Source organism: Tasmannia lanceolata, unplaced genomic scaffold (assembly GCF_043159265.1).
Source record: "Tasmannia lanceolata isolate RefF3 unplaced genomic scaffold, GAP_Taslan_0.1 ptg000005l, whole genome shotgun sequence".
Taxonomy (NCBI): Eukaryota; Viridiplantae; Streptophyta; class Magnoliopsida; order Canellales; family Winteraceae; genus Tasmannia; species Tasmannia lanceolata.
The window spans coordinates 15505001-15526233 of NW_027518682.1; the positions used below are offsets into that span (position 1 = coordinate 15505001).

At 38.8% G+C, this 21233-nt stretch overlaps 1 protein-coding gene across 1 annotated transcript; it reads left to right on the top strand.

Moving 5' to 3' along the window:
- The first annotated feature begins 2870 nt into the window (after window positions 1-2870).
- Window positions 2871-20722, top strand: LOC143876385 (beta-glucosidase 44-like). The gene is made up of 17 exons (XM_077378091.1): window positions 2871-3009; window positions 3278-3336; window positions 3419-3494; window positions 3614-3685; window positions 3893-3980; window positions 12172-12424; window positions 12568-12683; window positions 12781-13037; window positions 13109-13140; window positions 13698-13800; window positions 14287-14565; window positions 16871-16929; window positions 17018-17093; window positions 17214-17285; window positions 17483-17586; window positions 20306-20339; window positions 20469-20722. The coding sequence occupies exons 3-17, from the start codon at window positions 3434-3436 to the stop codon at window positions 20720-20722; spliced, it is 1860 nt and encodes a 619-aa protein (XP_077234206.1). The 5' UTR covers window positions 2871-3009; window positions 3278-3336; window positions 3419-3433.
- The last annotated feature ends 511 nt before the right edge of the window (window positions 20723-21233 follow it).

The following is a 21233-nucleotide window of genomic DNA, read 5'->3' on the forward strand; positions in this document are numbered from 1 at the left end:
TTAAATGCATGCTAAACTCACACCCCCAATAAACTGACAGAATCCTCATTCATGGGCTCTGATTCGATCTCACATCCCATGACCTGAGGAACTCATCATAGCTCCTAGTGAGTGGTGTATTTGAATCTGTGGGGAACTTAGTCTTGTATTTCTTAAGAGACCACTAACAAACTATTAATTGCAAAATATAAATAAAGTAAATTGCTTATATGAGGAATGCTAGACTAAAGGGTGACCTCGCAAATATCATCTAAAAGGGCGCCCCTGAGTTTAGCATTCCTCTGCTTATACGATTCCAAAACAAAAACTAAGTCTCAAGAATATAAACTCCCAAGAGAGAAGGTAGCAAGTCTCAACCAAGAAATTGGCAAGCTCTAATCATGTAGCAAGTTTCGATCAAGTAGGTGGTGAAGTTGTCAAGCTTCGACTTCCAACAAGGTTCCAGTCGACTGAGGCACGTATAAGAACTGACCTTTTCTCCACCAATTTTTGTCATCATGCCCCTGCATCCATGTTATTTGTGCAAGGAAATAAGAAAATGACGTCTCTCATAAATGCATATGAGAGATGAATGATATTAAGTTGCGACATTTTAAATAAGCTCAATACTTAGGCCCGGTTTGGATTGCCATAATAACATTTATAATGGAGGAAATTTTCTCTTCTTCCTATTTAGAGAGAAATGATACGTTTACAGTTAATTTTGAGGGATTTTTATCATAAATCGAAGTTCATTCCAAGTAAAATCTGAATAGAGTGGGTTCAAGGAGTACAAAAGATTAAATAATGCCTTCTCCAATAGCTTAAGTTTTTGGAGTTACTGGTAGTTTCACAGAGCACATGTCCTAAGTTCAAACCTTCCGGATATCAAAAATCCACATGCAATGGCAAAACCCAAAAGAGGGGCAACATGTGCCACGTGTAGGCCAACCCTAGAAAGAGGGGCCACATGTGAGCGGTAGTGTTAAAGTATAAAAGATTAAATAGCGCCATCTCCATCAGCTCAAGCTTTTGGAGTAACTGGTTGTTTCACAAAGATATACTAGTTGGTTTAAGATATATTTTTTCATGTAAAATAGTAGTATGTGTTGGTGATGTAGCACACATCTCCCTCCCATATTAGGAATTCAAGGAGAAAAAAGAAACTAAGTCATCTTGTTTTTAACTTTTAGTAAGTTTAGAATTAGAGTCCATGCGGATTTTGAAATTTACTTCAATTTGGAATTGAAGTTGAGTCTTAAGTTAGGAATTGGCTTCAAATAGTTTTAATTTTTATGAGAAAAGATGACTATATTCATAATATAAGATTAAGATTACAAGTTCACATCAGTTTTACTTGGAAAAGGGGTTTCTTTAATTTTGGGAAAGGAGACTTTATAAAACCTACCTGCAAGGGTTGTTTGCACTGTTCTTGTTATTTTTGCTGAAATTTAGAGAAAATCTCTTTCTTTAGAGAGTTTGATTTTATTCGTTCTTCATGGAATCATAGACCATCCCTTTGTGGATTCAAAGTTTTATCTTATTGGTGTTGACGTTGTTCAACCCGACTCTTTCTTTGTGTTTCTGGCGATGCTATTTAGAAGTATTTTTCCTTTCCAAACTTACCTATAAAATTCCTGCAATCCAAACTAGGGGTGTCAATGGATCCGGACAGTCCGATGGATCATCCGAATCCAAATGTTAATGAACGGGATCTAAACATATGAATAGGATCCATGGACATATTTCGGATCATCAAATCTGGGATCCGAAAAATTTTGGATTGTGTATGGGCACGCCAGAGATGCCCATTGGATAGTCACGATCCGAAATGGTTAACAAAAATACCCTCCAAATTTTATTAAAGCTAACCATTCTATGAAGGGTATTTTGGTCAAAACCTATCTTATCACTTAATGAATCGGATGGGAATGCGATTTCCCTCATTTCAGTTGTTTCATTTCACACTTTCACAAAGGAAAAGAGAGAGGAGTTTTGTTCTTTATGCATCATATTCTTTGATAATAGTTATACTTTATATTTGTGTATGTAATTTTGATTAATTTTATTGTTTACAAGCATTATTATACACAGATTAAACATAGATAATTTTTTAATTTAGTTGAAGAAAATGCATAGAGACACACTAATAGTGGACTGCCGTTCTATCTCTTTTTTAAAAAAAATTAATTGTTTATTTAGCTTAGTGGGACATAATAGGACACTCCGATGGACGGTCCGAATTAAAATGGATCGTGATCATGACGTGGAAAGTAGGATCCGAAGAACAATCCGACTCCAACCCGTCTGATAAGGAATTTGAATGGATCGTGACTGTGACATAGGTGGATCCGTTGACACCCATAATCCAAACTGAGCGTTAGACTCATAATAGATGAGAGATTTATTAAAACAGGGCTGCATGGAAGAAGAAAAAATACTAACCAAACCCAAACTGGAGAGTTTTTGTGTTTGGGTTATGCTTTGTAATAACCAGAATGTTGGTCTTGTACTGAGTATCAAATATAATATTCTGAGCTCCAGAGATAAATGCCAACTATCCAATCTCTTTTTTACTTTTTACCCTTCATTTGAGGGGGGGCGATACGGCAACATCCATGCATTGCCATCAATGACTTGTTTCCTAATTAGGATTCTTTTCCTTTTACTCATCCTAGATAAGATTCATTCAATCTTTAATAAAGTGCCATTTTTGCTTCAATCCTAAACTGCACTTTTATTGTAAATCTCTATAAATACTATCTTAAGGCCCTTTTCACAAGTGAGAATCTTTATAGCATTGCTATGAGATGAAGATGAGTAGATTTCTCTTCTTCCTAGTTCTTTTTTGTGCCCTATTTCAATTCTCTTTTTCCGGCAAACACTATGACACCGGAGGTCTGACCAGGGCAACTTTTCCGGCCGGTTTCACATTCGGAACGGCAACTGGTGCATACCAAGTCGAAGGAGCTGCGGGTAAAAAATATGGGCGGGGCCCAAGTATTTGGGATGTATTTGTTCGTACCCCTGGTATTTTCATCTCCTCTCTCTCTCTCTCTCTCTCTCTCTCTCTCTCTCTCTCTCTCTCTCTCTCTCTCTCAATCAATCTATCAATCTGATGGGTTTGATGTATATTTTATGATCAATGTATATGATATATATTTCCTAAGTCAAGATGATTTTTCGTTGTCATCACTCATCATGGTTCATGTACCAAATTCAATCAAACTTATGAGCCACACCGTAGTCTTCTGCATAGGATGTTCCTAGCCCTTGAATGTGTAGATTTTGTGCGTAGGCCGTATTAAGAACAATGGGACTGGAAATGTTGCCGATGACGAATACCATCGCTATAAGGTTTCATATGAGTTCCCCTCTTCTTATTATTACTTCATCATTTTCTGGTGGAAGACATTTGATGGATTTTTCTATCTTGCAGGAAGATATTGATTTGATGGTGGACATGAATATGGATGCCTATAGATTCTCCATTTCATGGTCCAGGATCTTTCCAGGTTGAAAAACAAATCCTTTCCCTTTTATTTCCTTGTTTTATAATCTTAATTTTTTAAATAAATCGATAAAAAAGGAAAGGAAAGAAAATACAGCTGATATTTGATTGCTTTGGGTACAGATGGTGTTGGCCGCATTAACAAGAAGGGGGTTCACTATTATAACAATTTAATCAATTACATGCTTAAGAAAGGTAATTTATGGCTATTTTACTCAAGACTGAATGTGGGTTTTCTGTTTTGTGAAGTCAGAGAGGTATAATTGACAGTGTAAAAATTCTTCGAACCAATTATGGACTCCATCGAGTCGATTTCTTTTTACCCGGGTTAATTTTAGTCCCAGTTTTGCCTTGACAAGTTAATAAGCATATGTATTTTTTTTCTAATTAATGGAATTGCAGGGATAACCCCTTATGTAACTCTTGTTCACTACGATATCCCGGAGGCTCTCGAGAGGAAATTTGGCGGCCTCCTAAACAAAAAAATTGTGTAAGTCTCTTCTCCCGTGTAAAAAGATTAGTATTTGTGTTATGTGCCTAATTGGCCGTAACACTAATAAACACATAAAAGGAGAGAAAAAGATGGGGGGAGAGGTTGATTTGAGGCAACTGGACCTCCTAATGGCTCAATTCGAGAGGAGTCATGACTCCCCTAAAAACAAAGTTTCTTTTGCTATAAAATTCTTCTCCTTTTTTAATTTCATGTTTTAAATACAAAAATATGCCACTTGGCACATGCACAATACAACCACTAGACTGAAAACCACCTTTATCGACTACCATCACTAAATAACCACACACCACTACCCACATTACATAGTAACTGCACACAAAACTAACATGCACATATCATTTTAAGATTATATTAAGCTACGCATGAGGTGAAGCACACCATCATTTTTTTTGAAATAGGTAAGCTGGGGTTAGGCGGACCCCGACCAGATATATTAAGAAAGATCAATAAAGATACTACAAGAAAACAGAAAATCAAGCCCCTCGCACATCAGAAGAAGGGCAAACAAACTATCAAAAGGGAGCCAAAGGCCACCCAACAAAACGGCAAAGACAAACAAAGGAGAACAACCTAACCGCTTCAGCAAAATGAAAACAACAGCCACAACACTGCCAAAATTCGAACAGCTACCACAAAAACAAACAGCACCAGAGCTAACAGCAGACCCAAAAACACCAGCACCAAAAGCAGACCCCAATTCATGATCAGCCTCCCGGAATGAGCCCACGAAATGGGGACCTTATTCCAGTAGAGGGGATCGGGGAGATGGAAGCAGCTGACTTTCCCTTTTTATTCTTCTTGCTCTGAACTAAATTCCAAGGACCTTCAGACGATGGGGACGATAAAGAGAGAGAAAAGTCCGGAGGCTTGGTCTGCTTTGTAGATGTCTCGGGGATATCAGAGCCAATGACTGAGAATTTATTTCTAGATAAGGCACTATTGGTAGAAGGGATTTCAGGATGATCCAAGCTGATCCTATTATGAGCAATTGGAGAATCAGAACTTAGCTGAACAGCTTTATCACTATCCTTAGTGGTTGGCCTCCATTCCTTTCTGGATTGAACAGGAAACGAGATGGGCTGAGAGAGAAGGGGAGGAGGCATTTGGTTCTTAGGGCATCCTTCAGAAGAATGACTAAAATCAAGACAGGTTTTGCAAGGTTTGGGCTTCCATTCATATTCTACAACCTGAGTTTCATCTCCAGTAGGGGTTTGGATGTGGACAACATCAGGAAGGGGGCTTTCGGCAGTTATTTCGACACAAACTCTAGCAAATTGTAATCGTGAGGCCTCAGCAGTGTGAGAATCCATGTATAAAGGTTTGCCAATGATGCTAGATAGCTTTCCAATACCTGTAGGAGTCTAGAATTTCAGGTGCAATGCAGGGAATTTAATCCAAATTGGGATAGTTGAAAGTTTCAGCTTCTCCAAAGAACAGCTTGGAAACCATTTCTGCAGGATGAGAGCACGACCCCCAAAGGTGGTGGGGTATTCCATGACTTTAATGCAGTCATCTTCCAGGTTGAACTTGAACAAGAAAAAGCTATTAGGGAGAGCAATTAGATCAAAGTCCCCTTTCAGCTGCCAGATTCTCAATAAGTGATTTTTAAGAGCAGTGAAGTAGGGCCTCCGACCAAGAAAATAACCCAGAAGACAGTTTTCCCATTTAGACTTTGCTTCAATAAAATCACCCTCCTTGAAAGCTGCCTTTATTATGCCATCTTCAGTAGTTACCGGGTTGAAAAAAGGGACAGAAGTATCAACTGCTTTGGTTCGACTCTTTCCAAACACTTCCTTCCATTTGCCCTCTGAAAATAAGCTAGCGGGGATTGAGGAGATGGAAGGAGCTGGTCTGGAAGAAATGAAACAGGGAGCAGAATCCATGGATCCATTAGCTCGAGCAGGGAGAGATCCAGAAGGATTATGGGAGCTGCTGGGAGGACAGTTGGCCAGCATCTGACAGGAGCCAATTGGACTAGCAATTTGATTGATAGAGGGGGATGGGAGACGAAAGGTACAAGGGGTAGGGCCAGCTGGGAGAGGCCAGCAGTCGCTACACTTGAGATCAGGGGGAGAAGCTTTTTTCTCAAGAAGAAGACTAGAAAGGAGCGGTTCAGAAGGAGACCCCAATACCGAGGCATTTATCCTCATAGTATTAGCAAATTCCATCTGAATCTCTATACCTTTTCCATCAGAATGGTTTTCATGTCCAGCAGTTTCACTCAGAGAGCAGGGGTTGCCAAGAGAGGACTCAGCTTCACAAGGTTGGACTTTCGAAGAGAAGGACGGATCCGATTCAGATAAGAGTAATGCTTCCTTCTGAGATTGCAACTTTGAGCTGAGAAGGGAGTATATATCTTCTTCACCCTCAATATGGATTTGAGGTTGGGCCTTTGGTTTTCTTCTCCCATTCTTTCTCTTTTTGGACAATGAAGAAGCTTTCGAAGTAGGAGAGCTGAGCTCCTTTTCTATAAGCTTAAGATATCGCATCTTCTCTGGAACTGATAGCCGAATACTATTAAAGCCTTCATCATCACGGAGAGCGCGGAGGTCCAGCAAAGTCTTATTCGGATTAGGAATCAGATCGATCTTGTGCTTGACCAGATCAGAGAAAGAAAGAGGGTCGATCTCGGAATCGCTTGCAGCAGAATTTTTGATAGCATTGATGCCAGGAGACCAGAAGTTTAGACTCCCAAATGGATGGGGAGGAATATCCTCATCAGAGCCATCATGAGAAGAGTCAAGGCCCTCCATTTGACCTTAAGAAAAACAGAGGCGCAAATCTCTCTCACTCTCCAAAATGGACAACCTCCCTCCACCGAATCTGAAGGAGCTGAAGAAGAAGAGGTAGAGGATACAGATGAGAAGAAGATCCCTCTCCCTGCAAAACTATCCTTGTACGAGAATCCTTTTGTAGATGGCGACCAGATTTAATGTCGTGAGGTCCACCTGGCCGGGTGCATAGTTACTTGTATGCTGTGACTATCGCCCAGCATACGAACTATGTCCGTTTTACACACAAGATGTCCAGGTGTTGAGATACTAATGGTGCGGTGGCACTAGAAGGCGGGTATAGCCCTCATGACTCCTACTTATAGTATCTCTCCGAGAGTAACCTGTATTGAGTGATTCCTGAATGACCGTCGGCAATCCGTGGTGCAATCGGCTGAGATATCTCCTCCTTTCCTCAATTCTTCTGTCTCTGCAATTCTCTTCCTCGGACCTCTCTCTCTCTACGAAATTCTCTTCTTTTTTTTTGCAGAAGAGTTTCTTCTTCGCAGCTATGCCTGGTCTAGTTTCCATCAAGACCCCTCCAGACGCGCCACCGATTCAAATTCTCATCCCAAACGACAATCCCCAGATCCAGAATCCAGAAGACGATTCAGAGAGCCGAAACCCAAAAACAAGATCCCCAATCCCTAAGAGAACCCCTTCCCCCTCCCCCTCCACTTCCTGCACCAAACCCTCTCCAAACTCGAGTTCCGGCAAGAAAAGCCAAAACTCGACGAATCGGCGCTCGATAACCCCGATCTCGGTCCCTTCCTCTTGAAACTTGCTCGCGATACCCTAGCTGTGGGTGAAAACCCTAACACCAGACGTATCCTCGGAGAAACCGATGAGATCTTGCTGTGGTGATGGTGGAGAGGTCAGATTCCGGGCCGGAATTAATACCGAATGGGTTAGATCTTAAGGTTGAGAGATCAGTGGAGAAGGGGATTTCCGATGGAGGTTTGGGGGAAATGGTGGAGCTCCGAAAAGGAGATGGGTGGTTGAATCTGGGTTAGAAATGGCTGGAATCCATGAAACCTGCTAGGCTAGGGTTTGAAATTTGCAGAGAGATGAAACCTCTTTTTTTAACCTTACATTTGTTGCCGCTGAAATCCGGAATGGCTCTCAGATCCAAAGCCTGAACCCCTCTTCCTCTTATCTCCCATCATGAACGGAATCCAGAAGGCAGCCACCAAGATCTCCTGGAAAGCTAACCCCAAGCGCGGAGAGAAGCGATTTCCTGCGTCATTGACCTACACGAGGCTCTTGTAGTGAGAGATTTGCAGGGCGGAGGGTTTCTCACCCTCTCCTCTGTTCTGACATGTACTGAAGGACACCATCATACTATGTTAGAATATGTGAGACGTTGGATTGGCTTGAGGTTCACCGTTGGATCGCCTTGGTGTAGATTAGGCAAGTAGGTTGAGAGAGGTAACATAACTAGATTAAGCAATAAGATTGAATTAGAAATTAGGCTAGAATAGAATCTTCTATTGTCATCTCTTTCCATATTTATCTTTATTTCATTCTATATTTATCATGCAAGTGCTCTATATAAGCACCATCAATTCCCTTTGTAATCCATTCAAGATTTAGTGAAAATCCCAAATTTGTTATGGTATCAGAGCGATTTGGTCCGACCACGCACTGAGCACGAACTTTGCAACACTGTTCTCCGGCTGATGAACGATCTAACCGTCCACCCGGAACTGCTTCTATTTTTTATTCTTTTTTTGTCATTAGCTTCTTTGTTTGCTGACTCAGTGGTCTCCTTCCACACCATTCCGCCTATCATAAACATTGGTATCAAACAATTCTATAGTTGGGTGTATTCCTCATCCACTGACCCTATGTGCATGTGTCGTCCCTTGATTCCATATCGTCTGGAACTGTTGGAGTTATTAAACATAGGGTTGGCGATTGTGGGTCTTTTCACCAATCTTTCGAATGTCCAATTACACATTCATCTGTTCCAACCAGTTCCTTCTCAATTCCAGTTTAGGGAAAGGACATTACTGGATCCACAGAATCATTTGGACAGTCTTCTTTCCATGTTTAGGTTTGAAGTTAGCATTCCCCAATATTGATGGTGGCACACTTGTCTATTTTTCTTTTCCTTCATTCTGTGTTCATCTGGGTAATACATGCACCATCTTCTTTAATCTGAAAGCCAAACCCTAGTCTCATAATTGATACCAACACCTCATTCCTCATTTTCTATTTCACCTTGCATATGGGTTTGGAATACAAATTTTGTGAACCCCAAATGTTTCTAAAACAACCCTTACATGTTGTCTTTTGTAAAACAACTCCCAAATTTGATATTTCACCCCCAAAAAAAAAATTTGAGTTGTAAATGCACTCAATTATCCCAAAGTTATCGTTAGTTGCCGTCATTATTCCCTGACGTGAGCCATTTATTGTCGCTTCTTTCGCCTTCTTTTCTATTCAATTCTTTGAATCATTCTCTATTTCAATTGAGGTGCGTGCCTGCAATTATTCCTCTTTTATGTTGAGGTGCTTCATTACTTTTGAAGTGCGTGCCTGAAAGAGTGTTTCTAATCCCATGAGAATCGGTACCAATAGTCGACCCATGATGTCTTGCCCATCGAGGCCCATTTCTTGCCCATTGTGGGATTGTTCCATAGTGACCTATTCGTACTCGCACATCAAGGCTTGAGTCTTGTCTAGCCCATTGAGGCTGTGATCTATTGATCAATTGGCTTTTAAGCCCTCTTCGCGACACATCAGGTAGCGGTATCTTCTTCGGCAATTAGTCTTGGACATCATCAGTTATTCAACAACATCAGAGGATATTCATCATCAAACTGCACCAGTGCGCTTCAAATCAAAAGATTCTATTTTCTTATGGGAGATTCTAGTAAAAAAATCAATTTTCATAGTGGGGAATTTTACTTTGGAAATCTTATTGTAATCAAACGTATGTCGATTTTTCAATCCACATACAATTTGAGGGGGAATTTTAGAATATGTGAGACGTTGGATTGGCGTCAGGTTCACCGTTGGATCGTCTTGGTGTATATTAGGCAAGTAGTTTGAGAGGGTAACATAGCTAGATTAAGCAATAAGATTGAATTACAAATTGGGCTAGAATAGAATCTTCTATTGTCATCTCTTTCCATATTTATCTTTATTTCATTCTATATTTATCATGCAAATGCTCTATATAAGCACAATCAATTCTCTTTGTAATCCATTCAAGATTTAGTGAAAATCCCAAATTTGTCATACTATATAACCATTATCAGGTTCTAGGGCATGATTTTAGTGATTATGTGAAACTCCAATACTAGGTATGGGTGTTCCTCCTCTACTCCCATTTGCTCTATTGACCTTTGATCTTGGGTCCTAGACATGTTTATTAAGGTAGGTGCCCATTTTGAAACACTACAATTTATAGTCCACGGCGCAAGTGATAACCCACGTTCTAGGTATTGACGGAAACTTAAACAAATAGAAAAGTTGAGTAAAAAACCACAAGAAATTTGACTCATGGGCAAAGGTGATCCGCTTTCAGTATAAGCAAAGATTACAAAATTCAGGATATCCAACAAATCTGCATCCAAGACCTTATATCGAATCAAAACCTGATACACACTCAGACAAGATCAATGCATGATTAATCTTAGCCATCCATGTAGCCACAACCGAACCATATCATCATGTTAGATCTAAATCTTTTGAATTTGAATAACATTTGTTATTAGTCATGCATTGTTCTTGGGTCACTGCCCTCAATAGGTTGATAAGGTGACAGGGATTGGGAGAGAATTTCTCTATAGCAGTCAAATTGAAATGGAATAATGGCATATAATTAGGAGAGAATCTCTCTGGTGGTCACTGCCCTCTTTGTCTTAATGATGGGGAATATGTGGATCATTTGTTCATGCATTGTTCTTTCACCAGGATCATATGGAGATGTATCTTTCTGAGGTTTGGAATCACTTGGTCTTCCCAAGAACTATTCAGAATCTTTTGAGTATATGGGGGGTTTGTGCCGTGGAAAAAGAAAGGAAAATTATTGTGGAATGTGTGTTTACTAGCTACGTGGTGAGTGGTTTGGAAGGAAAGAAACTCTATGGTGTTTGAGGGTTTGGCCAAATTACCTTAGTATTTGTACATGCGGATTATGGCATTGGTCATATCGTGGGTTAGATGTCTTCCATCCTTTCGTTTTGTATCGGCCTTTGATCTTTGGGAAGGTTTGAGGGAAGTGTGCTCTAGTAGTGAGAGGAAAATTAACATAGTCCAAAGATGGGAGCCTCCGATGCTAGGTATGTTGAAAATAAACTTTGATGGTGCTTGTTTTGGAAACCCGGGTCCAGCGGGGGTGGGGGGACTTTGTCATGATGAGTTTGGTGAGATACTTTGGGCCTTTTCTGGCCCTATTGGTGTGTGTGATTCTTTGGAGGCGGAAGTCAAAGCGGCCTATCTTGGGATCATGAAGTTGAGTAGGGAAGTCTTAGAGCATATTATCGTTGAAGGGGATTCATTGAATGTCATTCGGTGGTTGAAGGGTAGAGTAGCTCCTCCTTGGAGATTCTTGGCGTTATTTGATGAATTGAGGATTTTGTTGCGGGTTCGGCTATTGTCTTTAAACACGTTTGGAGGTCAGCAAACGGAAAGGCGGATGTGTTAGCCAAGCAGGGAGTTGGGGGAAGAGAATTCTCCGGTTCGATCATCTTCTCCCGTAGTATAATTTTGTAATTTTTGTTGTCTCTTTTCTTCTTCTTTTCTGTTTCTTCTTTCTTGTTTTTGTTCTCTGGGTTCCCCCTTCTCGGGTGCTCCCTTTTCATTTAATACAAATCGCTATTTAAAAAAAAAAAAAATCTCTTTAGTGGTTAATTTAAACTTGAATCATGGCTAAGAATGGTAGGGTGATAAGGTGATGAGGATTTGGAGGGGGATTATGAGAGAATCTCTTTAGCAGATGATTTGAATTTGAATATGAAGAGAATAAATAAGAGATGGGGAGAGAGGAGAGGCATCATGAGAAATCTTCATATAACTAATTAAAAGGTGATTAGGAGGCATTGCTCCCTCGAAATAGAACATTTTATGTAAATATCAGCTATATCTGATCGAACACATAAGTTTTTTTTTCTTCTTATTCGATTAGGATCTCATCAAAACCCTAGTCCCTGTGGAACAATTTTTCTTAAGGATAGAAACTAAATAATTTTTATAAAATGACCCTCGCTCCCAACTGTAATCAGAGGTGTCCATCATGCTTTATTCAAATTATAGTGGTTCATAGGAATATACAAGTGAATATTTGAGACAAACACATGCTTACTCAAATTAGATTATCGACAATTACATTGACAACCCAGTAATAAAGAATCATGTGGTGATGAGTGATCCATGTGATGGAACAGGAAGGCATATGCTCGCTACACGGATTTCTGTTTTAAGACATTCGGAGATCGAGTGAAGAACTGGATGACATTCAATGAGCCTCACGTTGTTGTGCAACATGGCTACGACCTAGGAATAGTAGCTCCTGGAAGGTGTTCCAAGCCTTTTGGACATTGCCATGCGGGTAACTCATCGACGGAGCCTTACATCGTTGCACACAACTTTCTTCTCTCTCATGCAGCTGCAGTTCATAGATATCGTCACAAGTACCAGGTAAAAAGGAATTCCAATGTGTATTTTTATCTTGTGATTGTTTAGTACTTTGTTTAACTAACTTCCTTCTAGAATTTTGATGGTTTTGGTTTCAAATGTGTTGATGATATGTGTTGGCATGTGGTTGATGGCATTATTTCCAGAAAAGACAGAAGGGGAGAATTGGAATTGCCTTGGATTTTCTTTGGTATGAGCCTCTCACTAATAAAACTTCTGACATTGCAGCAGCTCAAAGAGCAAGAGATTTTAGCCTTGGATGGTATGATCTCTTCTTCAAATATCCAAACCCTCACTAATGGTCTTCTTTTATCATCTTCCTTTGTGTTTATGGTCTATCTTTTTCGGTCAAATTACAGGTTTCTCCATCCTATAGTTTGGGGTGAATATCCAAAATCAATGCAAAAAATCGTCAGAGAGAGGCTCCCGAAGTTCACAAAGAGAGAGATTAAGATTCTGAAGGGCTCCATAGACTTTGTTGGCATTAACCAATATACTGCATACTATACTTACAATCACAGAGAAACTCAGATTCCGACTGATTATGTCGGGGATTGGAATGTAGGAATTGCACGTAAGTATTGCACCTTATTATCTCTTTCAAGTTGTGTTCAAGGTAACTCTTAGATGTTTTAAGCTAATTTACTTACATTATATTCCCTTATTGATATATTTTGCAATTCGCAGCTGAACGCGATGGAGTGCCAATTGGACCGAAAGTAAGATTTATCAGAAAATTACTTTTATTGGAGGATTTTGTTAGGTTTCCTGTATTTCTTTCGACGTAAAATGGGCATAAAATTTGTTTACGCCCATTTGTTGACGTAAAATGGTTGAAAGGAATCTACATGATCATTTTGTTTCATGGCTTTATATTTGAGCTTGGCTTATTTTTCGTTTGTGGGCTCTTAGAGGTTCATCAGTCCAATCTCATCATCCTATTTCACAGCTGATTTATAATGTTGTGGGTATGTTTAGCTATTATGAAAAAAAAATTATGAAACATTTTATCCCTTCTTCAATATCCTTTGGGCAAAAATATTCGGAGAGAAGAATAAAATAAAATAAACATAGCTATAGCTATAGCTATAGCATGGATTATTTTTCTCAAAGTTTGTTATGAAAATTTTGACCTAAACATAACATGAGGTAATCAAACCTCGGGGAAAATTTGGTTTTTGCAAAAAATAAAGATTTTATGAGTTTTAATGTAGCCACACATAACTGAATGTCCATATAAGTTGCTTTGCTTTTATTAGTGGAAATAACATTGCAGGCACACTCAGATTGGCTTTATATTGTACCTTGGAGCATGCACAAAGCTGTAAACTATGTGACAGAGAAATATGGTAACCCAACCATAATCATAACAGAAAACGGTATGAACCCTAATCCTCTCTCTCTCTCTCTCTCTACACACACATGTGAGGGAAAATGATATTTTCACCCCATTCTATTTGGCTTTTCTTGAAAATGATTTCAGTTTCAAGAAAAGAGACCAAAAGGGGTAGAAATATCATTTCTCATACATTAATGTATGTATGTATATGTTCGCATTTTTGCACTCTCTTACACGAGAAACTATATGATGAATGGGAGTACGCTGGAAGTACCACCCTTGATATTTCATCTAACAGCAGCTTCTTAAAAAGTGAGCTGCTGTTGGATCAAATATCAAGGATCGGAGTTAGGCCTGTAGCTCAGTCAAAAGGCTTTGTTTCTCAACCTTGAGGTCGCAGGTTCGATCCCAGCTTACCAACTAAAAAAAATTATATCAAGGATGTATGTGTTTATAGGCCCATTCATCATATAATTTCTCCTTTGACACATATATGTGCTTACTTTTCAATTAATGGATTTGGCAGGAATGGATACTGCAGCTAACCTCAGCCTAAAGGAGAGTTTGCATGACTGGACCAGAATCAATTTCTACAGAGGCTATCTAACCAACCTTAAGAAGGCTATCGATGATGGAGCTAATGTGGTTGGATACTTCGCATGGTCATTGATCGACAATTTCGAATGGTTATCAGGTTACACTGCCAGGTTCGGGCTGCACTATATTGACTACGACAACGGCCTGAGAAGAGTCCCTAAGATGTCCGCTCACTGGTTCCGACAATTGCTTTACAGAAAGCACCATGGTTAGATTAGATGTTTGTGTAGTGTTTACATGTTTAAGCATAATAAAATTAGATTTTCATGTAAACACCTAAACTTAATTATTATACACCTACCTTTATGGTATTTTAACCTTATCACTCAAAAGAAAAGGAAAAAAATTAAGGGCACTTCAGAAATTTCTGCCGAAATTTCGAAATTTAAAACCATGCTTCTGCATGCCAAGTTGAAGATGCTGCCGGTAAAAAATATGAGCGGGGCCCAAGTATTTGGGATGTGTTTGTTCGTATCCCTTCCCTGGTAGTTTCATCTCTTTCTCTCAATCAATCAATCTGATGGGGTTTGATGTATACAGGGAAATGTTACCATCACTAATGTATTTTGATGATAGCACTCCTCACTTTATTAAAAGTACGGTATGGCCGGCACCATAGGTTGATCCAAACCGTCCATTAGATGGGCCACAGCCCAAATAGGTTGTGCCTCAAAAATTATTTCCATAGGTTGATCCTAACCCTCCGATCTGAATGTTAGAGGACGGTTTGGATCAACCTATCAACCCTCTAACCTTCAGATCGGAGGGTTAGGATCAACCTATGTAAATAATTTTTGAGGCACAACCTATTTAGGCTGTGGCCTATCTAATGGACGGTTTGGATCAACCTATGGTGCCGGCCATGCCGTACTTGTAATAAAGTGAGGAGTGTGATCATCAAAATACATTAGTGCTGATAATAACATTTCCCTGTATATTTTATGATCAGTGTATTTGATATATATTTCCCAGGGAGATGATATTTTCACTCACGCTGCATTACGCATGGGCTCCCCTTATAATGTGATATGACCAAGGTTTTAAATTTCGATTTCGGCCGAAATTTTGGTGTTTCCAGATACCGAAATTTCAGTCGAAATTGGGTACTGGCCCACAAAATACCAGTTTTTTCAGCTGAAATTTCGGTCGAAATTTGGTAAAGTAATAAAATAATCAAAATTAAGAATTTATTTCGCCGAAATTTCGACCTAAATTTTGTAATTTCGGAAATTTCGGTTTCGTACCCATATCATTTCGGTCTCGGCCGAAATTTCGGTTTTTCTGAAATTTGACCCAAAAAATCTTTTTTTTTTTTAAATTAATTTAATATTTCACAGAAATTTCGGTAATTTTGGCCGAAATTTAATATTGAATAAAATATTAGTTTCGATTTTTGTACCAGATTTCGGCCGAAATTTTGAATTCCAGGGTCCGAAACCGGTACCGAAACCGAAATTTTAAACCTTGGATATGACGTGAAAAGTGGGAAAACGCTTTTTGACGTCAAATAACGTCGTAAGAGGGACACATACGTAGTGAGGGGGGGGTGAAAATATCAGTGCCCTATCCTGAGTGTGGCTAGGGTCCATCGCGGCGCGAAATGCCTTTTGCGATGGACCTTAGCAAATCCCTTCCTAAGTTAGTCGAGATGGTTTTTCGTTATTTCACTCATCATGGTTCATGTACCAAACTCAATCAAACTTTTTTTAAGCTTTCTGAGAGTTTTTAACTTTTTATATGTTGTGAGCCACCATAAGATGATCCAAACCGTCCATTTGATGGGCCACACCGTATACAGGCTGTGCCTTTAAAAATCATTTCCATAGGATGATTCCAACTCTCCGATCTATCGAGGTTTCCTTAATATCCAGTTCCTCTATGGATCGGAGGGCTAGGATCATCCTATGGAAATGATTTTATGGGCACAACCTATCTATATCGTGGCCCATCAAATGGACGGTTTGGATCATCTTATGGTGTGGGCATAAAACCTCTATTGATTAGAGGGCTACGATCATCCTGTGGAAATGATTTTGTAGGCATAGCCTATCTATGTCGCGGCCCATCAAATGGACAGTTTGGATCTTCATATGGTGCGGGTCCTATAGTACTTTTTGAAAAATAATGGACTATAGGGCTTACACCATATAAAATCTCACTTTTTGATACCTCTCTCCATGCATGTGAATGTGGACGTCTTCGTAGTCGTGAAATTTGTTCATTTTTCTCTTTATATTTCTTAACATTGCAAAATCGGGAGAAGTTATCTGGTAACCCCGGGGTCTGCCCCAAAAAAAATGGGGCCCACATTTTTTAGGTGATCCAAACAATTCATTTGTTGGGCCCTGATGTGGATGGGGTGGGCCAAGAAAATGTTCTCCATAGGATGTTCCTTACCCTTCATTTGCGGAGGTTTAATATAGACGGACAGTTACATTGACAAACCATTGGGGCCCAGGAAATCTTCTTCATAGGATGTTCCTAACCCTTGAATGTGTGGATTTTGTGTGTAGGCCGTATTGCAAACAATGGGACTGGAAATGTTGCCGATGATGAATACCATCGCTATAAGGTTTCTTATAAGTTCCCCTCCTCCTCCTCTTCTTATTATTACTTCATTTTCTCGTAGAAGAGATTTAATTGATTTTTCTGTTTTGAAGGAAGATATTGATTTGATGGTGGACATGAATGTGGATGCGTATAGGTTCTCCATTTCATGGTCCAGGATCTTTCCAGGTTGAAAAAAAGAAAATCCCTTCCCTTTTTATATCCATGTTCTATAATCTTAATGTTACAAATAAATCACTAAAAAGGAAAGAAACTACAGTAGCTGATATTTGATTGCTTTGGCTACAGATGGCGTTGGCCGCATTAACATAAAGGGGGTTCACTATTATAACAACTTAATCAGTTACATGCTCAAGAGAGGTATTTTTATGGCTATTTTACTCAAGAATGGATGTAGGTTTTCTGTTTTGTGAATTCAGAGAGGTATAATTGATAGTGTAAAAATTCTTCGAACCAATTATGGACTCCATCGAGTTGGCTTCTTTTTACCGGGGCTAATTTTAGTCCCAGCTTTGCCGTGATAATTTAATAAGCATGCTTTTTTTTTTTTCTTCTAGTTAATGAAATTGCAGGGATAACCCCTTATGTAACTCTCGTTCACGGGGATACCCCGGAGGCTCTCGAGAGGAAATTTGGTGGCCTCCTAAACCAAAAAAATTGTGTAAGTTCTTCACTTCTGTAAGAAGATTAGTATTTGTGTTACGTGCCTAATTGGCCGCAAAACAAATAAACACAGAAAAGGACAGAAAAAGGTGGGGGGAAGAGGTTGATTTGAGGCAACCGGACCTCCTAGCGGCTCAATTTGAGAGGAGTCGTGACTCCCCTAAAAACCTCCTAGCGGCTCAATTTAAGAGGAGTCATGACTCCCCTAAAAACATTCGTGAGGAGTCATGACTCCCCTAAAAACAAAGTCTTGTTTGCTGTAAAATTCTTCATTTTTCATTTCATTAGATGATTTTTTTTTTAAATGGCAATAATTATATATCATAGCAAATTAAGGAAGCCGAGATGGACCACCCATATCTACAAAAGGAAGCAAGAAAGAAACAGGAACAAAGAAAAAATAAAATACAGAGAAAACCCCTTCTCAGGGAGGAAGCTGGTCGAACCACATAATAGAACCACCGGAAACACCACGCTTAGCTAGCGCATCCGCCTTATCATTTGCCAATCCTCTAACATGCTGAAAGCCGATAGCGGATCCCGCAGTTAAGTCCTCAATCTCATCAAAAATGGAAAGAAATATCCACGGAGGAGCCACCCCACCTTTCAGCCAACGAATCACATTTAATGAATCTCCCTCAACCTTCTATCAATATTCAAAATGCCAAAATGTGCCGCCCTCACTTCCGCATCTGAGGAATCAGACACACCAATAGAGCCGTAGTATGCCCACATTCATTTCATTAGATGATAGTATTTTAAATACAAAAATATGACACTTGGCACATGCACAATACAACCACTACTCTCAAAACCAACTCAACCAAATACCACCACTACATAACCACACACTACTACCCACAATACATAGTAACTACGCACAAAACTAACATGCACATATCAATTTAAGATTATATTAAGCAACGCTTGAGGTGAAGGACACCATATACTATAACCATTATCAGGTTCTAGGGCATGATTTTAGTGATTATGTGAAACTCCAATACTAGGTATGGGCGTTCCTCCTCTACTCCCATTGGCTCTATTGACCTTTGATCTTGGGTCCTAACATGTTTATTAAGGTACGTTCCCACTTTGAAACACTACAATTTATAATCCGTGGCGCAAGTGATCACCCACGTTCTAGGTTTTGATGGAAACTTAACAAATAGAGAAGTCGAGTAAAAAACCACAAGAAATTTAAGTCATGGGCAAAGATGATCTGTTTTCAGTATAAGCAAAAATTACAAAATTCAAGATACCCAAAAAATCTACATCGAAGACCTTATTTAGAATCAAAACCTGATACACACTCAGACAAGACCAATGCATGATTAATCTTAGCCATCCATGTAGCCACAACCCAACCATATCATCATGTTAGATCTAAAGCTTTTGAATTTGAATAATAGCTTAAAATGATATGTTGATAAGGTGACAGGGATTGGGAGAGAATATCTCTATAGTAGTCAATTTGAATTGGAATAATGGCATATAATTAGGGGAGAATCTCTCTGGTGGTTAATTTAAATTTGAATCACGGCTAAGAATGGTAGGGTGATAAGGTGATGAGGATTTGGAGGGGAATTATGAGAGAATCTCTTTAGCAGTTAATTTGAATTTGAATAAGTAGAGAATAAATAAGAGATGGGGAGAGAGGAGAGGCATCATGAAAGATCTTCATATAACTAATTAAAAGGTGATTAGGAGGTATCTCTCCCTCGAAGAGAACCTTTTATGCACATTTCAGCTATATTTATTTGATTGAACACATCAGTTTTTCCTCTTCTTATTTGATTAGGATCTTATCAAAACCCTATTCCCTATAGAACAATTTTCTTAAGGAATAAAACTAAATAATTTTTATAAAACGACCCTCCCTCCCAACTGTACTTAGAGGAATATGCATCTAAGTATTGGAATGTAATTTTTCTTAACCTCATGTAAGTATTGTAAAATGACCCTCCCAACTGTAATTTTTCTTAACCATTATACTACATACTATGTTTACGATCACAAAGAAAATCAGATTCCTACTAATTATTTCGGGGATTGGAATGTAGGAATTGCATGTAAGTATTGCATCTTATTATCTCTTTCAAGTTGTGTTCAAGTTAACTCTTAGATGATTTAAGCTAATTTACTGCCATTATATTCCCTTATTAATATATTTTGCAATTCGCAGATGAACGCAATGGAGTGCCAATTGGACCGAAAGTAAGATTTATCAGAAAAATACTTTTATTAGAGGATTTGTTAGGTGTACTCTATTTCTTTCGGCGTAAAATGGGCGTAAAACAAATTGCACGCCCATTTGTTGACGTAAAATGGTTGAAAGGGTTTTACATTCATCATCTTATTTCATGGCTTTATATTGGAGCTTAGCTTATTTTTCGTTTGTGAACTCTTAGAGGTTCATCAGTCCAATCTTATCATCTTATTTCATAGCTTATTTATCATTATGTGGGTATGTTTTGCTATCCTGAAAAAAAAATTATGAACATTTTTTCCCTTCTTCAATATCCTTTGGGCAGACTAGTTTTCTCAAAGTTTCTTTTATGAAAACTTTGACCTAAACATGAGGTTATGAAACCTCGGGAAATTTTGGTTTTGCAAAAAAAAAAAAAAATGATTCTATATGAGTTTTAATGTTAGTCAAACATGCCTGAATGTCCATATAAGTTGTTTTGCTTTTACTAATGGAAATAACATTGCAGGCCCACTCAGATTGGCTTTATATTGTACCTTGGGGTATGCACAAAGCTGTAAACTCATAACAAAAAACGGTATGAACCCTAATCCCTCCAACACCATCCCCCCCCAACACTCTGTCTCAACACACATAATATGCGCTTACTTTTCAATTAATGGGTTTGGCAGGAATGGATACTGCAGCTAACCTCAGCCTAAAGGAGAGTTTGCATGACTGGACCAGAATCAATTTCTACAGAGGATATCTAAAAAACCTTAAGAAGGCTATTGATGATGGAGCTAATGTGGTTGGATACTTCGCATGGTCATTGATTGATAATTTCGAATGGGTATCAGGATACACTTCGCGGTTCGGGTTGCACTACATTGACTACAACAACGGCCTGAGAAGAGTCCCTAAGATGTCCGCTCAATGGTTCTGACAATTGCTTTACAGAAAGCACCATGGTTAGATTAGATGTTTGTTTAGTGTTTACATGTTTAATCATAATAAAATTAGATTTTTTTTATGTAAACACCTAAACTTAATTATTTATACATAGCAATAATGCCAACATTTAAATGCATGTGTGTGGGCACACGTATGTAGAAACAAATTCAAATGCTAAAGTTTACCCAAAACCATTGTTTTTAAAAACTCTAAATTTTATGTAAAAATCTTCTTTTTCTTTTTTTACCAACAATCCACCTGTTTTTATGATATTTTCACCTTATCACTCAAAGGGAAAAATTTAAGAGCACTCCAGTGTCTTGTTGTTGTCTCCCATCCTCTTTTTCCTGGGACAAAAAAGGCTTATTTTCCATAGTCTTCATTATTCTCCATTTTCTTTTGCAGCAAATAGATACTCTTACAACTCTCCTATTCACACTTTTACATTTTTTTTTAAAAAAAACAAAGAATTTTCCTTCTCTCATTCTCTCTATCTACAAAGA